The sequence below is a fragment of the Medicago sativa genome, chromosome 8, assembly GCF_051527215.1.
Source record: "Medicago sativa cultivar Bolivia chromosome 8, Bolivia_mono, whole genome shotgun sequence".
Lineage (NCBI taxonomy): Eukaryota > Viridiplantae > Streptophyta > Magnoliopsida > Fabales > Fabaceae > Medicago > Medicago sativa.
In genome coordinates this window covers 7,645,142-7,672,396 of record NC_140756.1, presented here as the reverse complement: position 1 = coordinate 7,672,396, position 27,255 = coordinate 7,645,142, and the positions used below count along the sequence as shown (strand labels likewise).

At 32.5% G+C, this 27,255-nt stretch overlaps 3 protein-coding genes across 3 annotated transcripts; 2 read left to right on the top strand and 1 right to left on the bottom strand.

Annotated features, from left to right (window-relative positions):
- The first annotated feature begins 155 nt into the window (after positions 1 to 155).
- Positions 156 to 3,109, top strand: LOC146896604 (uncharacterized). The gene is made up of 4 exons (XM_085734594.1): positions 156 to 239; positions 376 to 591; positions 2,362 to 2,529; positions 2,737 to 3,109. Exons 1-4 carry the CDS (start codon positions 231 to 233, stop codon positions 2,782 to 2,784), a joined length of 441 nt encoding a protein of 146 aa, XP_085590720.1. The 5' UTR covers positions 156 to 230; the 3' UTR covers positions 2,785 to 3,109.
- A 5,123-nt stretch (positions 3,110 to 8,232) lies between these two features.
- On the top strand, positions 8,233 to 14,545 carry LOC146896603 (fimbrin-2-like). Its single transcript, XM_085731742.1, has 14 exons — positions 8,233 to 8,504; positions 8,640 to 8,810; positions 9,321 to 9,562; positions 9,648 to 9,819; positions 9,904 to 9,942; positions 10,076 to 10,144; positions 10,226 to 10,342; positions 10,432 to 10,643; positions 11,068 to 11,223; positions 11,760 to 11,959; positions 12,061 to 12,218; positions 12,683 to 12,779; positions 13,556 to 13,647; positions 14,177 to 14,545. The coding sequence occupies exons 1-14, from the start codon at positions 8,418 to 8,420 to the stop codon at positions 14,363 to 14,365; spliced, it is 2,001 nt and encodes a 666-aa protein (XP_085587868.1). The 5' UTR covers positions 8,233 to 8,417; the 3' UTR covers positions 14,366 to 14,545.
- Positions 14,546 to 16,641: 2,096 nt separating this feature from the next.
- On the bottom strand, positions 16,642 to 26,598 carry LOC146896602 (Spc97 / Spc98 family of spindle pole body (SBP) component). The gene is given in 20 exon segments (XM_085737629.1): positions 16,642 to 17,054; positions 17,147 to 17,331; positions 18,394 to 18,450; positions 18,452 to 18,469; positions 18,619 to 18,681; positions 18,914 to 19,021; positions 19,107 to 19,232; positions 19,318 to 19,452; positions 19,535 to 19,609; positions 19,761 to 19,844; positions 20,359 to 20,412; positions 20,529 to 20,648; positions 20,766 to 20,918; positions 21,009 to 21,081; positions 21,622 to 21,713; positions 21,844 to 21,942; positions 22,023 to 22,106; positions 24,726 to 24,857; positions 25,469 to 25,606; positions 26,334 to 26,598. Coding segments are annotated over 20 exon segments (1,995 nt in total). The 5' UTR covers positions 26,397 to 26,598; the 3' UTR covers positions 16,642 to 16,918.
- Positions 26,599 to 27,255: the final 657 nt, after the last annotated feature.

Here is a 27,255-nt window from a genome sequence, read left to right as displayed (position 1 = left end):
TCTCTCTCTCTCTCTCTCTCTCTCTCTCTCTCTCTCTCTCTCTCTCTCTCTCTCTCTCATACACACATATTTACATCCCTTTCTTTCCACCTCACATTAACACACGCTCACATTCTTTCTCCTCCTTTTATATTGCTTCCAACCACCTGAAAAGCACACTTCAAAGAAACAAAGCCTCTTGGTCAATAACCTTCTACATTCTCTCACTCAACACTTGTTTCATCAAAACAATGGATCATGTAAGTCTTTAATCCTTTGTTTGTTATATACACTTATTTTATCTTAAGTTAATGTTCTTGTCGTTAATGTATGTGTTTGTTTATGAAAACTAAATGTTTTATGGGGGGTGTGGTTTTTTATTTGGGGGTGTAATAGGAATACCACTTCAAGAGGAACCATGTACCAGCATTTGGTAGCTGGGATTGGAATGATAATCTTCCATTCACTCAATGCTTTGAATCTGCAAGACAAGGTGGTTTTCTACACTATAGTTACTCTGAAAGTAATGAAGATCAAGATCTTTATGTTGCTGGTGATTTGTATGATAATCATGTTGTTACTCCTGCAATGATTGTTGTTCCACGTAGAAGGGTATGTCACCTTAACTCTCTTATCCTTGTTAGTTTTGTTTCTTATTTTCTAAAAGAGGAAATAAAAATTTAATTCACATATATTGTCAAAGTTAGGGAATCTATCATTCTATGTTGGAGTATATTCACATCAAATTAGAAGTATATGTTAAATAATAATTGTTTAAGTCGTTTAATTTTATTTTTTTTATTACATGGGTCTTACTAATTTTACTCCTAGTATTTTATTGTTTTGCATGTCTTTAATTGGATTGGATTTAAATCATTAATTATGGATTTTTGTTTGGAGTTTTAATTTTACTACTTTTTTTTTTTGAGGGAAATTTTACTACTGTCTATCCTCAATTGGAAGAGTGTGAAAATAAAAGTGACTAGAAAAATTAAATTGTATTGCATCAAAGTGGTTATAGGCTTTTAGACCGTGAGAGTAGAAAAAGAAAGAAACTTTGCCTTTGTTAATGAAAAATAATTAATTTCTCTATGGTAGGTCACACTACTTTATAATTGAGCCTCCTATTGTATTGACATTAATGATTCACGCGATAGCGTGACAAATTATTAAAGCAAGAGCTTTCTGACAAGAACAGCAAATTGTTTTTTTTGAAAGAAGAACAGCAAATTGTTTGTGATGTTATTTTTAACTCTATTATTTACTGCTCCCTCCGTCCCGAATTAATTGAGCCCTCGACTCATTTCACATTTATTAAGAAAAATATATAAATAAAAGGGAAAGTGGAATATATTGAATTGAGAATGATGAAAGTAGTACTCCCTCCGTCCCGTATAATTGACCTACTTTGGTTTTTCACACGAGATTAAGAAAAGTGTATAAATGAAGGGGAAAGTGGAATATATTGTATTGGGAATGATAAAAGTAGTATTATTTAGTGTTATATTGTATTGGGAATGATGAAAATTTGTATTGAAAATTGAAATGGGTCGATTATTTTGGGACACTTTTTTTAGAAAATGGGTCGGTTATTCCGGACGGAGGGAGTATTAATTAGAGTTATAAAGGGAAAAAGTGGAATATATTGAATTGAGAATGATAAAAGTAGTATTGAAAATTGAAATGGCTCGGTTATTTTGGGACACTTTTTTTAGTAAATGACTCAGTTAATCCGGATGGAGGGAGTAAATTTTAATGAGAAATGTTAATCGGTATCCTCGGAACATTGATTAAGGATACTAAAAAAAATTGGGTCATGTTAACCGGTGCCCTCGGGTCACCGGTTAAGGAAGCCAAAAGAAGAAATTGTTAGTCAAAAAAGATAGTACTTTTAAACTTTTAATGCATTGATTACATAGCTTTCAATACAAAAATTACGTATTATATTTGTTTCATTAACCAGGGCCTTGGTTAACATTTTTCAAAAAATTATACAAGTAGTCATTGCATTGAAAATTGTATAATCAATTCATAAAAACAAAAAAAAATTCTTTTTTGGTATCCTTAACAAGTGTCCGAGACACCGGTTAGCATGACCCAATTTTAATTGTGATAAAGTAGGATTATCCATGACTTTGTTTAATAATGCATCTAACTTTAGGCTTTATTGTCTATGTTAATGGGTCACCAAAATTATAGACAATGGGATCCATGTGTATATCATAACAAGATAAAGTAATGAAAAATTGAATTCATAATGACACATGCAATGTGCTAGATAAACAAAGCATGCATGTCTAGACATTAATTAGACTTATGTAACCACAAATGTCACTTTTTATAAAGCAAGATAGAATTATTAATTTGCTGTTAACATTGTAGGAAAAGGTACGTTCCCAACATGAAAAGGATGTGAAAAAGCAAAATTGGGTGAGCCATGTTGTGAAAGAACCACCAAGTCCTAGTCCAATGTCAAGACCAACACCAAAGCCTGTTGATGAAGACTTGTACAAAATTTCACCAGATCTTCTTTATGTCAAAACTAGGAAGGTATAGTATAGCCCCACACACCCTCTTTTGCTTTTTCTCCACTAAAATTAAATTTTCATTTACCTTTACTACTTTGCTTTCATAAATGTCTTTACCTATATTAGTGCATATTCAATTATTCATACTTTTGCTCTTTTCTTCTTTACCAAAAGTTTTATTAATTTTATAAATTTCCTTTTCTAATATCACTTTTTTTTGCCAATGCAGAAGAGAGGGTTGTGTTTCTTTCAAAGTTGCTTCACTTGCATTGCATGAGTATGAGTCAAGAAAATTTGAGAGGCCAATATTGTAAATAAAAATGATTAAATGAAGGCATTATTAATAGTAGATAGATACTCTCTTGGATGATATTTTATTTGATAATATAATATTTAAGGACCAAGAAGATTATCATATTATAGACACATGATTATTGTGCTAAGCTCTTGGATTTTTTTCTTCTTCTTTTCTCTTAAACGGTTTGTTTGTACTATTTTAATTTTAGTCTTTGATGTACTTTGAGGTGTATCATTGATTGGACTTGAACTTTGTTTGTAAAAGCTATGTTACCGGAAATTAAGGAAAAAAAGGTTAAAGCTAACATTCTGTTCCTGCAATGTAATCATTGCTAACATTCTCTCTTTTCAGTTATGTTCACCTTGTTTGTTGTTTTTATACTAAAATTTAGCTACTAACTCCGTCCTAATTTAATTGACACAATTTTGTTTTTCACACATATTAAGAAAAATGTATAAATAAAGGGGAAAGTGAAATATATTGTATTGGGAATGATAAAAGTAGTATTATTTAGTGTTATACTCCCTCCGTCCCATATTACTTGACCTATTTAGAATATTTACACTATTCATGTAACATGTTTTGACTCTATTTTTCTACTAATATATAAAAACAAAATATAGCATATAAGATGTTAGATTCGTCTCGATTAATATTTTCAAAATATCAAATTTTCATAATTTTTTTCTACTAGATTATTAAAGAAATTTAAGTTTAAAATTGTGCATTGACATACGTGACCGAGTCAACTAGGTCAAGTAATATGGGACGGAGGGAGTATTGTATTAGGAATGATGAAAGTTGTATTGAAAATTGAAATGAGTCGGTTATTTTGGGACACTTTTTTAGAAAATGTGTCGGTTATTCCGGACGGAGGGAGTACCTCCTATAAGTAGTTTTTTCCCCTCCTATAACTAGTTAAATTGAGAAGTATACAACATATTAAAAGTAGAATAAATGTTCAAAATTAGAGAAGAAAGAAATCAAAATTATTCTCTAATTTCTTATTGTATATTTCATTACGAATGATTGCATTTCTATTTTATGCATTTACAAATTTCTTTGTAGAATTTGTTTTACATCTCAACATGTGTTAGACCAAATCCGAATATCAATGCTTATTAAAATACAAATAGAGCTAAACACCCACAGTTAACGGTGCTCTAAAAATGGAGCTCTAAGCTATTACGTACTATACTATACACCACATTTCATGTCTAATAACAAAGAATATCAACAACAAAAGGGTAATCGAATAAGCAAACAATGATGAAACTTCTATGTCCAGTTGACCAGTTCGCAATACTGGAGGACATGTGTTGGAAGGTTTCATTAGGATACACATAAATATATGATCTTTGCAGTATAAAATGGGGGTGTGAAAATGAAATGTTGCTGAGTTGTAAAATAAAAACAGTGAAGGGATACTGGGCTGAAGTCCCGATAAAAGGTTGGGCCCTCTTTGCGATATTTGTTATATATACCACCTTTAAAACCAGTATTGATATATGCACTCCCACCCTATAAATTTTGTTTAGAGTCCTCGACAAGCATGGGCCTTAGACTGCCATATCCCAACCTATGCTTAGGGCCGGCCGGAATAATAATCCACTTTATGTTAAACCACGGTTTTTGCATGAAATATATTGAAGCCACATGTTAAAGGTTTGAAATAATGAATGTCCAATACTATTGTTTAGTATATAACAAAAATGTTTATGTGAGTTCCGGAAGCTAACTAGAATCAGAACAAACCATAATACTCAAAGAGTGACAAATGTACTTATTTATCATCCACCAAAAAAATCTTTACATTGACCGTATGAGTTAAACTTGTGTCCTTATGAAATATAGGCTAACATTGAATCAACTTTTTTTTTGAAGGATCAAATCAACCTTTATTACCTAATGTTCGATTCAATACTTAGACCATTAAATGGAGGTGGCCATGGCTTACCTAGACTGACTAAATTTTTTTATAAATGAATTACTTTTCATATGGATATTTATAGTAACACTTCAATGCTTGTTAATCTAGTTTGAGACATTCAACAAGATTCTAACAAGCATTGGGTCAAAATGATAAAAAGTACCTCTATGATGAACCATTTTTTTACTCTCTGCTAGATCTTACGGTTCACAGGCTTGGAATTCTATTTTCAAGGCTAAAGAAGTTTTAAAAGATGGTTATTGTTTCAAGATGGGGATGGTAACTCTTTGTTTTGGTGTACTCCTTAACTTTTAAATGATCTTCTTTGCAATATTGTTAACTTTGTTGCCATTCATGACACTCAAATCAGAATTAGGGCTTTTTGTTAATAATTCTTGGCATACAAACCAACTTTACACTGTTTTACCTAATCAATAATAATTCAGAGCTAGCTGTTTTTGAATATTTTTTACTTCAGATTGTGTTTCTTGGCAATGGGAGTTAAGATGAAGTGCACACGAAAGCCTCAAGCTATCGATGACATAATAGAAAAGAAGAATTCATGTTCCTAATCGTTCTGAATTGGCTTTGGAAGCTTAAAGCTCCTGAGAAAATTAAATTCTTCATTTGGTGTGCATGTCACCAAGCTATTCCTACCCTCTTTGCTTAACCACAGAAATATGTCTCATTCCGATATTTGTCCTAGATGTCATAACCATTAGGAAACTATGTTCCACTGCAATATTGCTAGGAGTTTTTGGAGATCATAGGGTTTCATGGATATTAGTTTTTCAGCCTCGTGAATTTGGAGAGATTGTTAAAACTTAACTTGGTTAGTCCAACATCGAATCTGTTCCTTGCAGGTTTTTGTTAAGAATTGGCATGCCAGAAATATTGTTTGTGTGGATAATGAATCTATTCATTTGTTCCAAGTAGTGGCCGAGGCTAAAAGACTTGTCTTTGTTTTCTGATTGTTTTCCTTCTCATGCAATCTTTCCAATTCCTACTAAATGGATTGCTTGGCATCCACCAAGAGAAGATTGTTTTGTTCTCAATGTTGGTGGCAGTAATTGTATGAGAAATTCTGGACAGAATGTGCAAATGGCTTGATTAGGAAGGGTGATGGCAGTTGGGTTATTGTCTTTAATAACTTATAGGGTATGTGTAACATTAGTTGTATTCATGGCTGTTTATTATGGCTTAAGAATTTCTAGGAGCATTTGGTACTGTACTCACTTTCGTTGTTACTTGGACTCTAAGGAAGTCATTAACCTCTTAGAGAAACCATCAATAAGTACCTTTTCTATGCAACCGTTATTGTCAACATTTGTGTGATCATTTGAGATTGGGAGGATAACTTGCATCACTCACTTAGGGTAGGGTACGTTAATGCTGAGTTTCTTACGAAATTGGGTGCCAACAATGACGAGAAATTGAGGACTTCGGACACCCCTATAGAGATGATTTGATTATCGGGCTTTTTTTTTTTTTTGGTAGTGGTCGGGGTTTGAACCCCGGACCTTGCATATATTATGCATTATCTAACCAAATCGAGTTAAGCTCACGAGGACATTTGCGAGGACTCCTGTCCCCACTTCCAAGGGTTCAATTGTCCTCTTTTTTTTTTTTTTTTTTTTTTTAATATTGAGTTTGCTGTTGTACATAAAAATATATGAATTTTTTATAGAAGATAAAATGGAATATATTGAACTGCAAACACTGATTTTTTTCTAGCACAAGTTGTGCTTAGAGGAAACTTGGAAAAGGAACATCAAATGCAACTTAGAATGCCAACAATAAACCGAAAGAGAAACAAAACAAAAATTACATAATGATCTCCAAACAAGTTAAGGGATTAGGCCACCAAGTATGATAGCTTAAAGCAAAATTGATACGATTCGCTTTGAGCCTCCAATAAGAATTAAGTTTTATTTTGCCAAGAAACTCTTGGAGTGATTCCTCTTTTTGATTAAAAACTCTAGTGTTTTTCTTACCAAATAACTCAAATGCAACAAAACCAAATGAGACGGAGAGCCGAACAGTACTTTTAGGAACCCACCTAAAGATTCAAATCGGATTAAATGTTGATCCACGTGAGCATGGTACACCGTTGAAAACCCACCAACTAGAAATACCATGCCAAATTTTTCCAAAAAAACCACAAAAGAGAAATAGGTGATCGACATCCTCCGTGAAGCCGCAATAACCCACACAAAGTTGAATATTATGTTGTAGCACACGCCTTTTAATCGGATTGTTCGTTGTAGGAAGACGGTTACGAAGCGGTCGCCAAGCAAAAAGACCGAACTTCGGAGGGACCTCATTATTTCAAATAGTTTGAGTGTGATCCGCGCCATGACGTTGTCGGACGACAACATAAAGTTGTAAGCACTAGTGACGTTATATTTCTTCGAAGCATGTAAAAGCCAAAGCCACTTGTCGAAACATTCGGCCGCAAAACAATGTTATTTAATAAAAACAACACCCTCTCAACTCGCTCTACCTCCTGTGCTAATTAATAACATCCGCCTCCACTTCCAAGGCTCACCATCCTCTCCCAACAAAGAGTAGACATCTCTGCCACCAACACCATTTTATTATCGGCAAGATCAAACAGACGACTAAATTTTTTTTTAACAACACGCCCTCAAGACATGGATCCCACCAAAATAAGGTATTTAAACCATCTCTCACCTCACGACTAATGTTACTATCAAACCAATGACCTACACATACACCGCCTTGCCACAAATACTATTCGATTATATTACTTTATATAATTTATTTTTTAAAAAATAATAATTATATTATGAATAAAACTAATTAATTAATTGAATTTAAGTGGTTAATGAGCTTAAGGTCGAAGTTTTTGGAGTATCTAAGTTCGATCACTCTCAAGTAATTAATAAATTTTAGTTTAAATTAAACAGGATTAGGAGTATATAAGTTTCAATTTATCATTGAAATAGAAAATGTTTAGTCAAACTATACTTATCCTCACCACGAAAAAAAAAAACCTATACTTATCTTACGACTAAACGTAAATTTGACTGTCCGTCTCATTTAGAAGTGGATAATTAATTAATTAATTAATGTATATAAAAAATGGATAATTTATGATAAAAAAAACTCTTTAAAAAGTTGAACAAAAACGTATATAATTGTTGAGAAATATAGATACATAATTTACATAATAATGGCAAGACACATCGACCAAATCATTTTCACTAAATTAAATATTTTCATAAGATAAACAATACTTCCAAGGTTTGGTAACTTCACTTAAAAATAATAACTCTTTGACTCAACAAGATGATGGCAATTGGCAAGATCAAAATCATGCATAATAAACTTGGAAGTAAAAATTTGAAAATGCCTTTAACGGGAAAAAAATGGGTCCCATATCATATATTAAGTTCAAACTTAGGACATTATTGTAATAATAATTTGAATTTTTCTCACTCTCATAGAACAAACTTTTGAACTCTGACAGCTCTAAACTGTCCCATAATGTTGCCAACTTCTCTCTCCTTCACTTCCCTTCTCACCACACTTAATAGCTTTTTCAAAACCTCATAAAAAGTTATTATTAATATTGAAATTTATAGAAACTAATAAAGAAACTCTTTAGATACATTAAATTGTTGCATAAAATTTGAAACAGAAACATAAGACATAAGATATGTCTGGTTACTGGGGAATTCTTGTTTCAGATCCATGTCTTCAGAATCAGTTCACACAAGTTGAACTTAGAAGCTTAAAAACACATGTAAGTGAATTCTTTGTTACAATTCAATTGTTCAATTTTAATGAATCTCATGTTGATTTTTTCTATGAAAGATTGGATTTTTGATGTTGTTATTGAAATTTGGAATCTGGGTCATGATGATCATTGTTTGTGTAGTTTATGAGTATGAGGAGGGAAAGTGGGAAGCTTGTGATTGCAGATTTAGCTTCCAAGATGTCAAGATTGAAAGTTGTGGGAGAAAATCTGAGTGAGAAGGAGAGAGCTTCTTATGTTCAGGATTTGTATCAGAATACTGATGAGGAGGTTGATTTTGAATTGTTTCTCAAGGTAGGTTTTTTAATCTAGATTTGATTTGCTATCATCTGTTCAATTATCAACTTTTTGAGGATCACCTTTTTCTTGCTTTTTCCTGATCCTCTTACTGTTTTATTTATTATATCACTCTTAAATTAAATATATTCAATCTATTTAAATAGGAGAGCTGAATATATAAGATGTATGAAATTCACATTTTTTAAAGTGGTTTGTTTGATTGCTTTAGAGTCCATAAAACAATCAGATCAAGTATTATAAGCTATTTGATTTAGGCCCTGTTTGGATAGACAGGTAAATGCAAAATTTCTATCACAAACTATTTTCATTTAAGCTATAAATTGTTTTCATAAGCTAGCCCAAACAATCTCTAAAGTGCTTAAGCCAGTAGGTACACTCAAATAAACCAATCCAAACCGAGTTTTCCTTATTTTGAAGAAATACAAGAGAAAATGAACATTATAAAGAGAGGAATAAGTAGTGTACATGTCAAGTTTTGATGCACTAGTGCTGTAATGATTACAGGTATACTTGAAACTACAAACATTTGCAAATTCTAGAGCAGGAAGTAGTCCAAAGAATTCCTCAGCATTCTTAAAGGCAGCTACTACCACATTGCTTCACACAATAAGTGAATCTGAGAAATCATCATATGTTACTCATATAAATCACTATCTTTCACAAGATGAGTTCCTCAAGAAGTATCTTCCCATTGATCCTTCAACCAATGAGCTCTTCGAAATTGCAAAAGACGGCGTTCTTCTTTGGTACTATAGATTTTCATCCATCTAGCTTACTGCTATTTCCATTATTCATGGAAATATTATTGAAACGAATTATTACATGTTGCAGCAAGCTTATCAATGTGGCAGTTCCGGGGACTATTGACGAGCGTGCAATCAATACGAAAAGATTACTCAATCCATGGGAAAGGAATGAAAATCATACACTTTGTCTTAACTCTGCTAAAGCTATTGGATGTACAGTAGTCAACATTGGCACACAAGACTTCATTGAAGGAAGGGTATGTTATAATTTTATTTCTTTATTTATTTCGGTTTTTCATTTCTATGCATTAGTAAACTAGTTTGTTTTATTCTTGTTTCAGCGTCATCTGGTGCTTGGGGTGATATCACAGATTATTAAGGTAAACAGTCATTGATTAAACGGAAGTTTAGATAATCTTTTGTTTATACTTTTAAGAACTTTGTGAAATCCTACAAATAAATCTTGAATTTTGTATTTTCATACTGAAAAAATCTACTGATGGTTTTGAATAGATACAACTACTGGCAGACCTCAATCTAAAGAAAACTCCTCAGCTTCTTGAATTGCTTGATGATAGTAAGGTAAATACTTTCTATCATTATTATATTTTCTTATTTTCTTCATTTGTGTATGTGTTGCATTCATATATTTTAAACCAACAGGATATGGAAGAGTTGATGAATCTAGCGCCAGAGAAGATATTGTTAAGGTGGATGAATTTCCATTTGAAGAAATCAGAGTACAAGAAGATTGTCACTAACTTCTCCTCTGATGTCAAGGTAACTAATTTTGGTTTTCGATTAAGTCTTCACAATGCATTTCTTGTAAATAGTCGCTGATTGAATTTCGTATGGTTCTGACACTACAGGATGCTGAGGCTTACGCACACCTTCTAAATGTTCTTGCACCAGAATACACTAATCCTTCCACACTGGCTATAAAAAATCCCTTTGAAAGAGCAAAATTAGTTCTTGAACATTCTGACAAGATGGGCTGCAAGCGATACCTAACTGCAAGAGACATAGTGGAAGGATCTCCAAATCTTAATCTTGCTTTTGTTGCACATATTTTCCAGCACAGGTCAAAATAATCTTCCTCTTGAGAAAAATTATAGTATTCTATATTTAATTCAAGGAAAAATACATTATGCGGTCGTTTAAGTTACTGGAATAGTATTAAACTAGTTCTTTAGTTTTTTGGTAAAAGGTTAGTCCTTTAAGTCTTAAAACGTACACACCATTACCCTTTTTAGCAGATTCTGTTACAAAAATGCACAGTATCCGTTAACTTATGCTACGTGGATTAGATGTTTAAGAACAATGTCACAAGTTCACAACCCTGATTCATGTGGTCAATTTTATCATGTTTTTGAATGTGATTAACATTACTTACCTTTCTTCATCTTATAGTTTGTCAACAGAATTTGAAATAGATTCAAATTTTCTTTTTGGTTTTTGAGAATTGTATGCTTCTAGCTATAAATATATCCATCTTTCGCTTGTAGGAATGGACTAACAGACCAGACAAAACAAATTTCTCTTCTTCAAGCAATTCCTGACGACACTGAAGACTCTAGAGAAGAAAGAGCATTTCGCCTTTGGATTAATAGCCTCGGAAATTCAACATATATCAATAATGTCTTTGAGGATCTTAGAGACGGGTAAAATATCTCTCGCACTTTTGCTATTTTTCTAGCACACCTTATTCTTCGACTGTTTTTCTTAAAAGATCTTGTATGGAATTGAAACTACCTGCAAATTGCAAGTAATTGAACTTCTTAAATATCTCCATTTCATTAACATAATAGTTCATATTTAAACTAAATAATGTAATTTCTTAGTTGCATTTGCTTTGTTGAAATTATTCTGGCATTTATAATAGGGTCTGTTTGGATTGACTTATTTTTATTTATTTACTGCTAGTATAAGCATTTATGAGACTATTTAGAGAGCTTATGAAAACAACTTATGACATGTCCATTAGCTGTTTTCAGCTTGTTTTCATAAGCTCTCCATGATAGCTTAGTAAAACAACTTATAAGTTATATAAAAAATTTGATAATATTTTATCTTTTGTTATAGAATTATCGATAAGCACTCATTTGATAAATGCTTATTCTATAAGCCTAGATAGTGACACACTTGTTTTCAAGTTAGTTTGCATCCATTAAGTTGGTATTGTGTTGATTCTTTGCAGATGGATTCTTTTGGAGACTCTTGAGAAGGTGTCAGCAGGGATTGTAAACTGGAAGATTGCTAACAAGCCTCCAATTAAGATGCCATTTAAAAAAGTTGAGAATTGCAACCAAGTTGTTAAAATAGGGAAACAGCTTAAATTCTCATTGGTAAATGTTGCTGGAAATGACATTGTGCAGGGAAATAAAAAGTTAATACTAGGTAGGTTCTTGACGTTCAAATCATTATCCAAATTACTCGGCATTAATTAATCTGTAAAGCATAATCTAACTAAATCATTGGTCACATATATTAAACTTTAGCTTATCTGTGGCAATTGATGCGATACAACATACTACAACTTCTAAAGAACTTGCGATTTCACGCTCGCGGGAAGGAAATAACTGATGCTGATATTTTGGAATGGGCTAATAGCAAAGTTAGCAGCACAGGAAGTCAAAGCAGCATGAACAGTTTCAAGGTAAATCCTTTCAATATTCAAAGCAGCCTTAAGAATGGTATATGTTAGGGAAAACCACACACACTGACGAATTAATGCACACGTCTATGGATCTTCGATGAAAACAAGCACACCACAAAGAAAGTGATAAGAAAACACAAAAATTTATGCGGTTCTGCACCAAAACTGTCACAAAGGAAATAAATAGCTTAAGCATGTGACATTATCTGTGATTATCTAATAAACATTAAAATACTGCCTTCAGATGCAATAATACTAAACATATTCAATCTCTTAGATATCTTTTCTCACTCATTATTATTGAAATCAGATGATAAACTTGCAATGTGTTTAGACTGGTTTTTATTTAACTACTATTGTGTTTTCTTCTATGTATCATTGTTACTTTTTTCATTTTCTGCCCATTTTCAGGGATTAAATGGTTACATGTAAAGTCTATTAATTGTTATAATCTCAACTTTCAGGACAAAAGTTTATCTGATGGAATATTTTTCCTTGAGCTTCTTAGTTCTGTGCAGCCTAGAGCTGTAAATTGGGGTCTTGTAACAAAAGGAGTAACTGGTATGTTTTCTTGTTACAATAATTTGAACATTGCACTTATCTAATTATTGCATGCAAGGTTTTACAATTCGAGAGTTTACCTCAACTCGTTTTGTCCAGGTAAACTCGACTCGAGAACTCGTATGAGTTTACCTAAAATTAAAATTAAATAAAATTTATTATTTACATGACATATGTAAACCAATATAATATTGTAAATAGTCAAATAGTGCAAAATATGACTAAATTATAAAGGTTTTCAACCACCATAATAAAGCATTATGTTCAACTAAACATCAAAATACAAAATAAACTTGCAAAATCATAAGTCCCTTAAGTCTTAACCATTCAAAAAGGCAAGTTTCACAAGTTCCTAAAGTTGTTAATAAAACTATCAAAAAAAATTTAGACTTACATTCCGATTTTACTCGAGTTTACCCGATTTTACCCGAGTTTGACCGAGTTAACTCGAGTCAAACTCGTCAAACATTCCGATTTTACCGTAAATCGAGTTTACCTCCGAGTTGACACAATTTTGGTACCTAAAAACGTAAACTCGGCGAGTTAACACTCGATTTGTGGAACATTGATTGCATGTTGATTGGAAGTTTTAAATGCAAAGTTTATTTATAAAACTAAATGCTAAATTCATGTCTTTGACCAAATGTATTGCACAAGTAATCAAGTATTATAACATTCATGTTCATACATATAAAATTTTGAAAAAATGTATTATTCTCTTGACCTTGCTTTACACTCCTATAACATTTGTATTGACAAACTCTTGTTCCATCCAGATGAAGAGAAAAAGATGAATGCCAGCTACATCATCAGTATTGCAAGAAAGCTAGGGTGTTCTATATTCCTGCTTCCTGAAGACATCACTGAGGTAATTTGGAAGAACCAATATTGTTTCATTGCTCCCACTCTCTCTTTTATCATTCAATGTTGTTTATTTCTTCGGTATTGACCAACTTCTTTTACGAAAAATTAAACTTTTAGGAGATTTCTTCTTTAAAAATAGTCTATTAGTATTAGCTAGCACAGCAAATTTGGTTTTAATCTAAGAAGATAAACACGCTAGAACAAGATGAATGATCAAAGAGTTTGGTCGACTGTGTTTAGATCTTTGACAGTAGAGTGACTACTGTAGTTTTCTATTATGCAATGGATTAGGGTTACAAAGTTTAAGGCTTAGTTTAATTCATATGGTTCAATTCCGAAGATTATCCTTGAACCAACTGTCCACTTATCGGCGAATATGAGCCATACTCAACAAGGATTGACTTTTTTATTTGTTTCTTGCGTTTTTCTTCTTCTGAAAATCATATTATAAGTATGACGTATCCACTGTTGTTTAGCAATGACTAATCATTTATATTTTTTGCTTTGCGACAATGCCTGTTATACAATTTCAGGTGAATCAAAAGATGATCCTTACTCTAACAGCTAGCATCATGTCTTGGTTCCTAAAACACCCTCATGAAGAAAGGACAGTGGGAGGAACTTCAGATAGTGAGAGTGGGAGTCAATTGGAGACTACATCAAATTCAACACTTGATGATTCTGCTTCTGATTCTTCTATTGATGAAAATGGAAACATGTAAATATGCCACAAGTGAACTATTTTTTTTATCAATACTATCTATATTTGAACCCTCATTATAGTTGATCAAAAGGTCAATGTATGATACTAGGTAATTTATTTGTTTCAAAGAAAATTTTGTTCAAGCAACTGCTATGTAAATATTGTTTATTATCCTAAGTTTGGAACCTAAGTTTTGTAATGTGCCTTGGATTTCCTCCTATAATAATCAGTTTCAACATGTTTTTGTAAGGGGATTTGACTATTTCTGTGTGGGTGTGCACCATATCGGATACAAGTACGATCAAAAAATTTACAAGTATACTTTCTCAAAATTATTTTAATGTACAAGTATAGACTTAGAGTGCGTTTGGCCCTACTTTTTTGAAGTTTGAAAGTTACTTTGAGAATAAAGTTTAAAATTTGAACTTTAAAGTTGAAGTTGAAGTTGTTTGGTATTTGTTGTTTTTTTTAACTTAATTGCGATTCCGTGGAATATTCAACTTTGCTAAATTTTGAGTTTTACGTAAAGGAATTTCTTTAGTAGCCTTAATTGCAATATATTTTAAAAAGTAATAAATTATTAAGAGCAACTAATATTTTAATTGGTACTAAAAACTAACATTCAGAAATAAATCTAAATGCATAAAATTATAATGTTAAAATTATTTTAACCAACTCATTTTATCAGTAGTGAGTGATTTATTTTTCTATTCCTACTGATTTTTTTTTCTCTTCAATCACCTTAAAATTAGACAACCCCTGTCATTCTATCAATGTTGTTTTTTTTTTTTTGAAAGGTCTATCAATGTTGTTTGATCATGATAAATATATAAGTAAAATGCAACATATGTATTAATAAACAAAATGATAATATTGCTTTTAATCTTTCAAAAAAAAAGATAATATTGCTTTTTAATAAAACGCAATGTCCTTTCAAAAAATAAAACGCAATGAATATGTAGCTTCATCCTTCGGACCAAAAAATATGTATCCAAGAACTCAAATAAATAAAAAAATCCAATAAAACGAAACGCAAGCATGTGAGATTTGTGTAAATAAATAATAAAATAAAAAATGGCACATATGAGATTCGAAGGCTGGACTGCCGAGAATTAGTTCTCAAAAGTTGTCCAAAAGTTCATTTTAACAACTTATTTTGAATGTCACTTCTATTTGATTTCCTTCCTTACAAAAAAAGTTACTTTTTTAATTAAGAGCTTTATCAAAATTGTGTTTGGCCCCAATTCTCCTTAGAAGTAGAAGAGAAGTGGAAAATAAGTAGGGTCAAACGCACCCTTATAAGTTTTAAAAATATTAATAATAAAACTTTATATAAACATGGCCAAATTATATAAAAATAAAAATGTATAATTTGAAGGAAAAACTTCAAAGATGAAAATTTGAATGGAAAGGAACTTAAATGACAACAATAGGATACGCTGAGTAAATCCTATGAAAATTATTTGTACTGGTATATGCATGAACTTGCAAAATAAGTAAACGGATGCAAAATCATTTATACATGCAAGTTAGATGCATGATTGATGCATTAACTGGTGCAAAAACAAGAGGTAACATTGATTCATTATTGAAGTAATAATGGTAAAATATCTCAAAGAATAGATGACAGAAATAGTTGAGCAAAGCAGTAATTCCAGGCTAATCGAGCATCTTTTCAAAGACTAATCATAACTATATGGCAAAAAACCATGATTGAATGCAGTTGGTCTCTAAAACTATAATCATTTAAAATTCACGCAATGATTTCCTCTACTAGAATATTCTCTTTGGACTTGATTACAAGCATTATACGTAAAAATACCTACTTTCACACTTGTAAGGTGGTATATACGTGGGATTAATTTTCTTGTTTTCGTAATGTAAAGGTGTTTTTGGAATACAAACATTTAATGTGCATATAATATTTAACTCTCATTTGCGATTGAATCCGGAGTAGTACCTTCCCAAATTGTATTAAGATTTGTAATACAAAATAAGTTCTATGTGTTTCTAGGAGTAAGATATAGAGTATGATTTTGATACAACAATGTAAAAAGTTTAACATTATCAACAAACTACAATTAATTTTGATACACCAATGAAAAAAATACATTATCAACAAATTACCATCAGTCACATGGCTATTTTAGTAGTTACTTTAAAAGTGAAACATTTTTAAAGAATTGATGATTATGATTAATTGGTAGTGCAAAAAATCATTGATATGACATTGTATATGAATTAAATCCACACACCACTTTTTTTTTTTAAGGAAAATCCAAACACTAATGTCCCTTGTTATAAACATGTTTCGATAATTTCACATGTATTAAAAAAAAAAAAAAAGGTAGTATATAATTTGGATGTTACAATTGATACAGTGCTGGCAAAATTGCAATAGGTAAGTGTTAAGTCTAGTAGAAAACACATTAGAAAAACATTCTCAATATTGTTACAAAGAAACAACCGCAACTTCACAAGAATGTAAATACCACACTCAGGAAAATACATACATTACCCTATGCACGATAACTGCTCAAGCAACTTACTGATAATCGACACTGAAAACCTATCACAAACCATTCTGTTCGTGTTTAACACCAAGAACCCATTTTGCAAGATGGGCCAAATATGGCTCTGCCTGCGAGCTGCTGCTCAAGATTGATCCAAGACTCTGAAGCTCGGCATCAAATTCCTTCTCAAAATTGCTGCAATTATTTATTTAGGTCAGAATGCTTGCATGACACGAATTCATCAGTATAAACAAATAATACAACAAATGTTTTGTTTTGGGACTTACAGAATAGATTCAGTGACTGCCGCATTTCTGGTGGTTGACTTCAGGACTTGACCTGATTTCGATTGTTTAGCTCCATTTGAATCAACTTTAGGTTCATCTGGACTATGTAATACGATAGAAGATGATATAAGCCACTGTGTTGCGGCTGCATATTGTAGGCACATGGATTTAAGCCTCTCCACCTTCTGCAATTAGGAAGTCAATAAAAACCAATCATGAGAAGTCTCGCCTTTGACAATTAGCTGATGGCAAATATCAAATAGTCTACTATCTCTGACCATAAAATGCAGAGTCCCCATCATTTAAAACAATGATCAAGAAAATATTTCTAAATTAATCAATCAAAGACAAGTCTAGTCACATAAGGAAAACAGTGAATTTATAAATAAACCCTCAATTTGGTCTTTCAGAGGTTAAGGTGATGCCACATTACTCCTTTCAAAATTTGTCACATTGTAATATGATGTATCCCCCTCTGTTTCATTAGGAGATTTCTGACGAGTATTGTTAGTCATGACATTACCCCATTTTAATTTCCTTAAGATTACATCCTGTGATAACATAGATGTTTTAAAGTAATATTTGATTTTCTAAATTGTGTAATCAGGATGTCAAATTGTCAGAAGTAAAAAAAGGTTGACAATAAAGTGAGGCAGAGCATATTTTTAATTGATAAAAAGAGAAGAGAAACCTACAAGATTATCAATTTGAACATTCCCACATTGGACTTTGACGGTGTTACTTTTGGGAAGTTTAAAATTTATGATCAATTATTGTACCACAGGTTGGAAATAAATAGTCAGGTCCTCTGTTGATAAGGAGGAAAATAGCCACTTATTACATGGCATGAGAAGAAAAGTTGGAGTCGTAGATGATAAAAGGACAGTCGGAAAGTGAGAAGGCGGGGAATGAATAAGGGAACGGGGAGGGAGGAGACAAGGCCTCTCAGATTGGCCAGACCATCTGTATATTACTTACATATCTAAAGAATCGTAAGTTTCTATATACACTTCATAGACCCCAGTGATCTGATATCACCTAGATATCGTTTTAGGAGGAGTCATGCAACTGTTTTCAGTCTCTGGTCCGATGCAATTTCTATCAGGTACCTTCTGTTATGAAGACATATCTTTCACTCCTATATCTATTTGGGAACATGTGATGCTTGTATACCCAAAAGGCCAAAACACAAGGCATTACGGGAAGATTTAATATATATATATATTAAAAAAAAAAAAAAAACTAACCTTCAGCAACTCGGGTAAAAGTAGTAAACACTCCCTCAAACATTTATCAAGGAAAAAAATCATGATGTTGTATAACCTGTTACATACAGAAAATGTCAGACTTTCAACATCAAAGTCCCCCAGCCCCATCCCTCTGATAAAACAGAGAAAATACTCGAGTATTCTTATGTATGTAAAATGACTTATACATCAGTTTTGCAATCTATGACGATAATAATAACTTACCTCATCTATGCTATTTGCTGACTGAAGTCTGGTATACATCATATGCCAATTGGGTTCAATAACCTATAAAATAAACTAGAGTCAAAAAAGGATACACATAACTGCTCAGTTAAAAAACCAAATTTGAGAAAATGAAAGAAATAAGAAACCCATATCCAATAATCTTTGAAAGCCTTGACTGCAATTATCTTTTTGCAATACAAATTGGTCATAAAAATAAGATTTGAAAACGTATTTTATCTAGTTTTGATGAAGCAAACAGACGATATGCATGTCAAAGAAAAGAAAAACTTGCCTCAAATGTTAGATAGTGCAAAAGGCTATTGACAAATTTAAGCATACTTCGGCACAGAAGAGATGATCGGGAGATAGCAGTTCCACGTGTATTGAGAGCACGAACTCCCTACAATATGGGACCAAAAATGAAGGTAAAACGAAATAAACATTAAACAAAAGACAATGTGAATTACAGGCATTTGTAGCCATACTTGATGTGTTTGCCATGCTCCACATAGCTGACGGTCAACATGTTTGCAGTGGAAGAGAAATCGAAAAATTAACTGGTACTTTGTAAGGGCTTTGCGTGATAATACTATAGACAGTGGCCAGTGCACCTGAAAAGAGAACCAAAAGCAACCATATGAATGATGCAACGAACAAAAGGCATACTTTCTCAGAAACTTGTAGAGAAAAAAATACCTTATAACTTAGTGAAAATGTTTCAAGGCCGGTGATGCTAACAGGCTCTTCCAGAATATCATTATTAATTACATCTCTCTGGCTAACTTCAGTATCATTAAATGTACCCAACCTTTTAAGCAAAGATGATCTTTCCTGAAAGTGTAAAGTTCGCATCATGTGTAAATATGGAATTTTACAGCTCCAAAATTCCATACAAGATAAATTAGTTACTTGCCACAATACAGGTTAAGCCTTCATGATACGGATCAACAGCAGCTGCAGTTGTACGCAAAGCAAGGTCTAGAAGAGACTGAGTCATACAGGAGAACAGCCAAAACAAACAAGAGATAAAGGAAAATTAGAGTCCATCACCCATTCAAAATTAAAATAGGCAGATGGCGATTGAAATTTACTAGGAGAAATAAATGTATACCAAAGCGAATAATATCCCATAACTATACCTGCAGCTTCTCAACAGAGACTTCATCAGGTTTTTTGGCCAGCTCATCTCGAGCAATATCCATGAAATGTACTAAGAAATCCCCCTGTATAATCATGAACATATATAAAAAATATCAGTCAAGAAGAAGTGTTTCTGAAGTGATAAAAATATTCCATGGGCATTTAGAACTGTGTTTATTATTGCTTCATTCAAAACCATCATATGCCTTCAGATTACAAACAGTAAGATATCGCGTAATATCTCTAAAGTCGTTACAAGGAAGGTAGAAGTAAAGGAATACTTAGGTTACGTATGGTGTGCATTTCATTTGTTTTTGTACTGATCAATAATTGCAAAAATACCAACGTATTCCCACCTTTCCTGTTTGTTTATACCATTTTCTTTGCAAATTGTTGCAAACAGTAAACAATGCGAAACAGGTTAGCATCTTTGTGATTATTAGAGAAAACATATTAACTGAAAATTGAAAATTGAAAATTAAGGAAAACACACAACAATCACAACCTTAAGTTTCGATCCTTTATCCATTTTTAGCTTTTCTAGTATTGGTAGTTATTGTCTCCGAATTGAACAATGTAAGATGAACATGATCATACCTGATCAAGAAGAAGGTAGTGTTTTATAGACCGCAATTTTCCTGTTAGATCATACTACACATAAAAACACAATTCACAATCAGAACTTGGATTTTAAACAATAATAAATATCGCAGAAGCATTAAACTGTAAGCTGAGAACTTAAAAAGCCTAAACATATTCAAAATCACCTTTTCCTTAATGAGATTCACGAGTTCACCACTTGCAAAGTTATAAGCAGCCTTGATACATTCAAGATAATGATGATTCGAGCCAAAGCTCATTAGTTTCGAATTTTCTGATGGAGGCACCTAGAATAAAAAGTAACTGCATTTAGTGAACAGTAAATATTTCACAAGCACACTCCAACTTGAATGGCTAAAGAGAAGATAAATTTATTCTACATACAAGCACAACAGTATCAGCACCTGAACATTGTGTCCACATTCTCTCAGGACATTTAGATATTTTCCTGTGGTCAAAATTGTTCCCGCAGAATTCGCAAGGAAGCTTGGAATTCCATCTTTGAGGCTATAACGTTGTCGCCAGTACTTAGCATCATAATCTTTAGTGAGACTCTCCTATAGATAATATGAAACTGAGGTCATATGAAAAAACAAGTTTTGATATTAATTTTGGGCTGTAATAAGTGACTGAATATTTTGATCTACCTTTTGAAGAGATTTGTCTTCTGCAATGAAAAATTCACCATAAGGATCATCTATTACTCCTTCATAGACCCATCTTTAGGATTGTTTGATTCCCAAATGAACATTAAAATGGAATGTTAATTAGAGATAACTCAACAATAAGAGTGCACAAGACAATCATAACTTTAAGGAAATTAACATGTAGAAAAGATTATAAGGAGTTTGAAAAAGGGAACTTGGATGTATGTGTCCCCATAAGCATGGTCTGGAAGCCAAAAGGCGGTGAAATGGCTTTTTAAATATTTATTTATAGTGAGATTCATGTAAAAACCAATACAAACAGTATAACTGAATATTAATTTGATTTGGTGTATTTCTATGGCTTTTCTACATGTTATAGATAGATCATACCAATGTACAAGATTAATTATTCTTATTTGTGCAAAATTCCATTACAAACAGCATAATAGTAGAATATTAATCTGATCATACCATATTTTTACTTTAACTTATTTGGTTCCCTTCTCTCCAAACATACCCAATAACCCAAAGGAGATGGAATAAGGGAGAAGAAAATAACATATGCATTTGCTAGCCAATGATAAACGCCATATTAAAGGAGATAAATAGAAACCTTTCTAAAATGCTCATGTAGGCCCTACTTGCACATTGTGTCATTTTCTCCAGCAACAACCTAACTGCATTATCTCCAGCCATAGCCTTTGCCTATATACAATTGAATCCATAGTGGAGAGAGAGTTAAGTGCTTGAAAAACTGATACATGAAACTAAAGGGAAGTTTTTTAACATGTGAAGACTTTAGAGAATGGTGACAATTACAAGAGATATTCATTACCTGGCTCTGCAGTAAGTTAAGAACGGCGGAACCAGTAAAATTGTTGACTGAAGCCTTCTGTATGACAGTAGACAATGCTTGCATTGACCTCAACATGGGCTGAAACACATCATTGAAATAATTAGCAATAATTTGACAAACATTTACTGATTTACATTTAATCCAAAACAAATTCATACCTGACAGTAGAACCACAATCCTTGAAGGGAAAGTCTCCCAAGCCGAAACTGGTGCTCAAGTTGTGCCACCATGGCCTGGTAATCCTGGTAAAGATAATGACATGCCATAATGGTAAAAGTAATTTCGTATTCAAATTGCATATTTTAATCAAAAGATATCATATACGCAAAACTGAAACAGAGGTGAAGATTTATTTTGTTAATTTATGCATGCTACTAGTTTTTGCTTATTAAAATCATTTTAGCTTTCTCATTAAGTAACAACCTGCAAATCAGATATTTACATAGGCTTAGGTGGTTTCGGCATGTAGAGAGAAGACCTATGATTTTGTGATAAGGAGAGTAGATCAGATGGAGGGGATTGAAGTCACTAGATGTAAAGGAAGACCTAGATAACTATTAAGAGAAACTATTAAGAAAGATCTGGAGATTGATGAGTTGGATAGATATATGGTATTTGATAGACATTATGACGTGGTTTGATCCATGTAGCCGACCCACTTAGTGGGACATGGCTTGGTTGTTGTATTGGAGAAGGAAGCTATTCAGCAGAACCTTGGTTCTAAGATGAATAAGATTACGAGAGTATCAAACAAACTGCTTTACTTCAAAGAAAGGGGGTATCATCTTTGTGGAGGGGGATTTCACTAACAGGCACTGGCAACTTTGGTCCATTGAAGTTTCATCTTTTTTTTTGGAAGATCCCTTATCCTACAAATTCTTCTACCAAAATATTTTAAAGATAAATCATAAAAGCACTACTGTCCAAACTAAACTAGAGCACATATCAAACATATTGAGTCCTACTACTTCTACAAAATATTTGACCCTACATGAGTTTGAAAATTCAAGTGGGTACGATACTAAATAAAATTTTAGACTTGACCTCATGATGCACTGAAACAGACACATTGTAGACACATAAACACCGGCAATGTCCAAAATATAGCACTCCATGACACACAAACAGAAAGAACTTGAAGTATTACGTTTTCCTATCATAACGAGTCACGCCTAAAAATACTAGTTAGTTAAGCACTTTGATTCTTTGCAAAAAAATATTCTTTTTTTTTTTTAAATAAATTCTTTGCAAAAAGATTCAATACAATATGATGAGATATTGAACCTTTGTCTATCACCTTAATCCATCCATCTATTACCAAATAGTGAAAAAGTATATTAAGTCAATGGAAGGACTTTCATCACCTAATTGATCATCACCATTTAAAAAAAAAAAAGAAGTTTCGGTACCAACTAGGGCTGGCAATGAACCGAACCAACTCGAAAATAGTTCGAGATTCGATTCGATAATAGACTCGTTGAACTTGGTTCATGAACCAAATGAGTCGAACTTGAGTTGCAAATTAAGCTCGTTAAATAAATGAGTTGAACTTGGACTAAATGTGGTTCGACTCGTTTGGTTCATTAACCAACTCGATATATAAATATATATAACTATTTTGTATTTTTTTAATATAATAAAATAAACTTGGAAGTTATCCTTCCATTCCATATACATAGCACATTGGCATTGAGGTTAGCATAGCTGTTAAAGAAACAAAGTAGCATGAAATGTCCCACATCGAAAACTTTGTGCATAGTATGGAGCGTAGGTGTCTATAAAAGAGTAGCATAACTCATAACTTACTGTAGTGTGGGTGATTATTAACTATGACAGATCGTAGTAAATCATTGGTTACCCATGTGGTAATTTTGCTATTTTTATGCTAAATAAATTAAGGGTTGACTTTTCTTTTGAATTTGTCTCTCTTAACAACCTTAGTAGTTTAAATTTTTGTCTTTTGATACATTCGATTCGAGCTATCGAGCTGAATCGAGTCGAGTTTGAGCCAAAAAAGTTTGTGTCGAACTCGAGTCGAGTTTCGAGCTGATTCATTTCTTAACGAGTCGAGCCGAGCTGAACCTAAGTTCGATTCGGTTCGACTCATTTCCAGCCCTAGTACCAACCATGTCCCTTTTAATTTCCGGCCAAATGGAAGGGTAGGCTAGATGTCCGAGCAGTGTCCTCGACATATCGAAGCCTAAACAGAGTATATCCTAACACTAAAATTGAGTGTCAGACACATGTCATGTGTGTCAGGCACACCTTAAACCTAAAGTGCCGGTTTTGCATAACACTACAGTTCAACTAACTCTACTGATTTTCAATCTTAGACATCTGTAGTCCAGAAAATGAAAATTACCAAACTTTTTTTTTTTTTTAAGAAGCTAAACTAGCCCACCAAAATTGGCACCGGGGAGAAAATTAACAAACTAAATGCACACTTTAAACTAAAGTTTGATTGCCATTCCCTAGGAAAGAGTATTCTCAAAGTAAATAAATAAATAAAAGTGATCACTAAACAACAGTTCCTCCTAGAAACTATGATCTATTTATCTCCCCTACCCCCAACAGAAGATAAATAAAGGTAGTGTGCTGTAAGCTTTGTTCAGAAAAGAATCAGAAGGTGCTACTTGAGGTATACTGAGCCAACATCATGCACTAAACATTAACGCTTGAAATACTTCAGAAAAATAATTAATCTACCAACCAATAACAGGTTACCAAAAGAAGTTAAGGGCCAGTTATAAAAAGTGAATATATATAGACACACACACACGAAAACATATTTTCAAGAAGCAAACAATTACTTCATGTGAAATGTAAATCAACCAACTGACTCACTGTTCAGAAAAACATACGAGAAGGAATGCCCTAAGTGCGGCAGAAAAGGCATGATTTACTAGGCCATTCTCGAACTGAGACCTTGATTCCACAAATTGGTTGATCAACAAAAAGCTCCTACATAGAGGAAATATCCGTTTTGCCAACTCCTGCAACAACAAAACTGGCTCAGACTCAGCTCTATCATTGTATTAAATTATACTGTTCATTATCTAATCTAAATAATACAGCTATAGCATAGGCCAATTTACATTCCCCATCAGCTTTCTTAGCAGAAACCTCCAAAACACAATTTGGGGGCAGAGTTATGGTTGCAAATCACAATTTTAAACAATGACCGAATATAGAAAACATGGTTGCAGAAAATAATTTCCTTTATTTTGAATTACTGCCAAACACAGAGTGCATCTTAAATTAAAAAGCATTGCAGTATTTGAATTGCAAGATAGATGCTTCATATTCCATTTCTAAAGTTTACGAAAATAAAGAATACAGAAACATGAAAGTAAAAGTTAAATGGGTTTAATGAACCTATTTTATTTTAGCTCTAGGTTATGATACTGAACATATTGAACACCTTATAAACTTCTATTCTCTAAAAAAAATTTATAGAAAGTATTTCCGTTACCGCTATAGCTTGGCATGCCATCTAAACTTCCTATCAGTTATTATCACCATAAAGAAAAAGGGGGAGGTTTAACACCTTTAATGTTATGATTGCGAGTCAAAACATGGTAGCGAAAAATTATGCAAATCTCACCTGTAATGCCAAATCCATAGATGGGTCGACCAGGAAATTAATAATCTCATCCTTCTTTCCACGAAGTGTTTTGATTGAAATGTAACGCCCTTCAACTCCAACCATAGCAGAGAGGACTTCATCAATAACAATAAGCTCCTACATTTCAGCAGAACAAAACAATAGCTTAAATTTTTAAATCTTGAAACCCTAAATTGATTATGACTGCAGATATACACAGTACTTGAATACATATGAAAGAAATGAATACATACATGCACAAAGAGAAACCTTTAAAAACCAATACAACACCAGTCACCAATCACAGAGAATCCTTTAGAAACCTTTATGATACTTTTGAACTAAAATGTGTATCATAAAACCACAACGATTTGTTAAAATTATGTTGGTGCTATAGCCGCTATTTGACGACACTACAAAGCATAGCCAGGACCTTAATTTCTTACCAATAATCATAGCATAGTTCGCTTTGCCTAATTTGTACAAAAAAAAAAACAAACTTTTTGGTCAAAAGTTCAGTCAGCACCATTTTAACTAAAAACTTTAATTTCACAAATTACGAATGATTGAAAAAAAGGCCATTCCCTCGGCATAACAAATAGTACATTTTCTTAATTCCGAGCAATGTTCCATAAAAAAAAAAAGCTTGTATATAATGTAAACATAAGAATTTTGAATTGAAGTTAGGTTTACGAACTAAGATAAAATGTTAGGTAAAAATTGAATAGAATCGAAGGCAATTACACTACTAGAGAACACTTGAGCAATCACATTCGTAGAGAGTACACAGAAATTCGAAAACAAGCACCAAAATTGATATGTTACAATAGATCTGAGAATGGTACATTGAGAGAGAGGAACGTACTTGAACAGTAGGATCGTAATAGCCGATAAGATTTTCGAACCCTGCGGCGGCGGTTTGATTCATGTTGAAATGAAGTGAAAGCAGATCGGAAGAAAAAGCGCTTTTCAATAATCGCTTTTTTAAAGATTATTTGCGAATAGTAATGGGATAGAGATGTTCTGAACTATGGGAAGAGAAATGCATAGAGAGTGAAGTGAAGTTGTTTGTTACTCACTAGAACTAGATTTTCTTCTTACTTCTTTCTTCTCTCCTACAGTGTTATTTTGAATTTTGTCTGCGAGTGTTTCTTCTTTTCAGGAATCTCTCCATTCCATTCTTCACTTTTCAAAATACCATGTGAAAGTTGATTTTTTAGATACGTTGAATCACGTATTATGTATCTAAATTAACCTAAACTAAATACATAAATAAATTATTTAATATATCTAAATAAGTAAATTGTTTCTTGTAAATAAATTTGGATGGAGTAACTCTTTTTTTATTTTATTTTATTTTTTTAATACAAAAACTCACTTTATTTTTTATTTTATCTGTGAAATTGTCCACATTATTTTTTTTCATATCATCTTGTAAACTTTTTTTTTTTTATAAAAAAACTAACCTAAAAAACTCATCGAAATTATATCGGGAAGAGTTCAACTGATAGTGGAGGTTGGACTATAGTGTGGTCTCAGCCTAAAAATATACGCGGTCATTAAATATAAAAAATTTACTTTTTAGGTTCATTCAATAAATAATGTATGTGGTCTATTTAATAGTCACATACATCATTTATTGAATGAACTTAAAAGTAAATTTTTCGCTTATATTTGTGCCGGAGTATGTCATTATTTTCCTAAATTAGGTAGTGGTGTTTGTGGATATAATAGCTTCTGCACTTTGGGAGAGAATAAGTGGCCAACATGTCAGTGTCGAAAAAGTT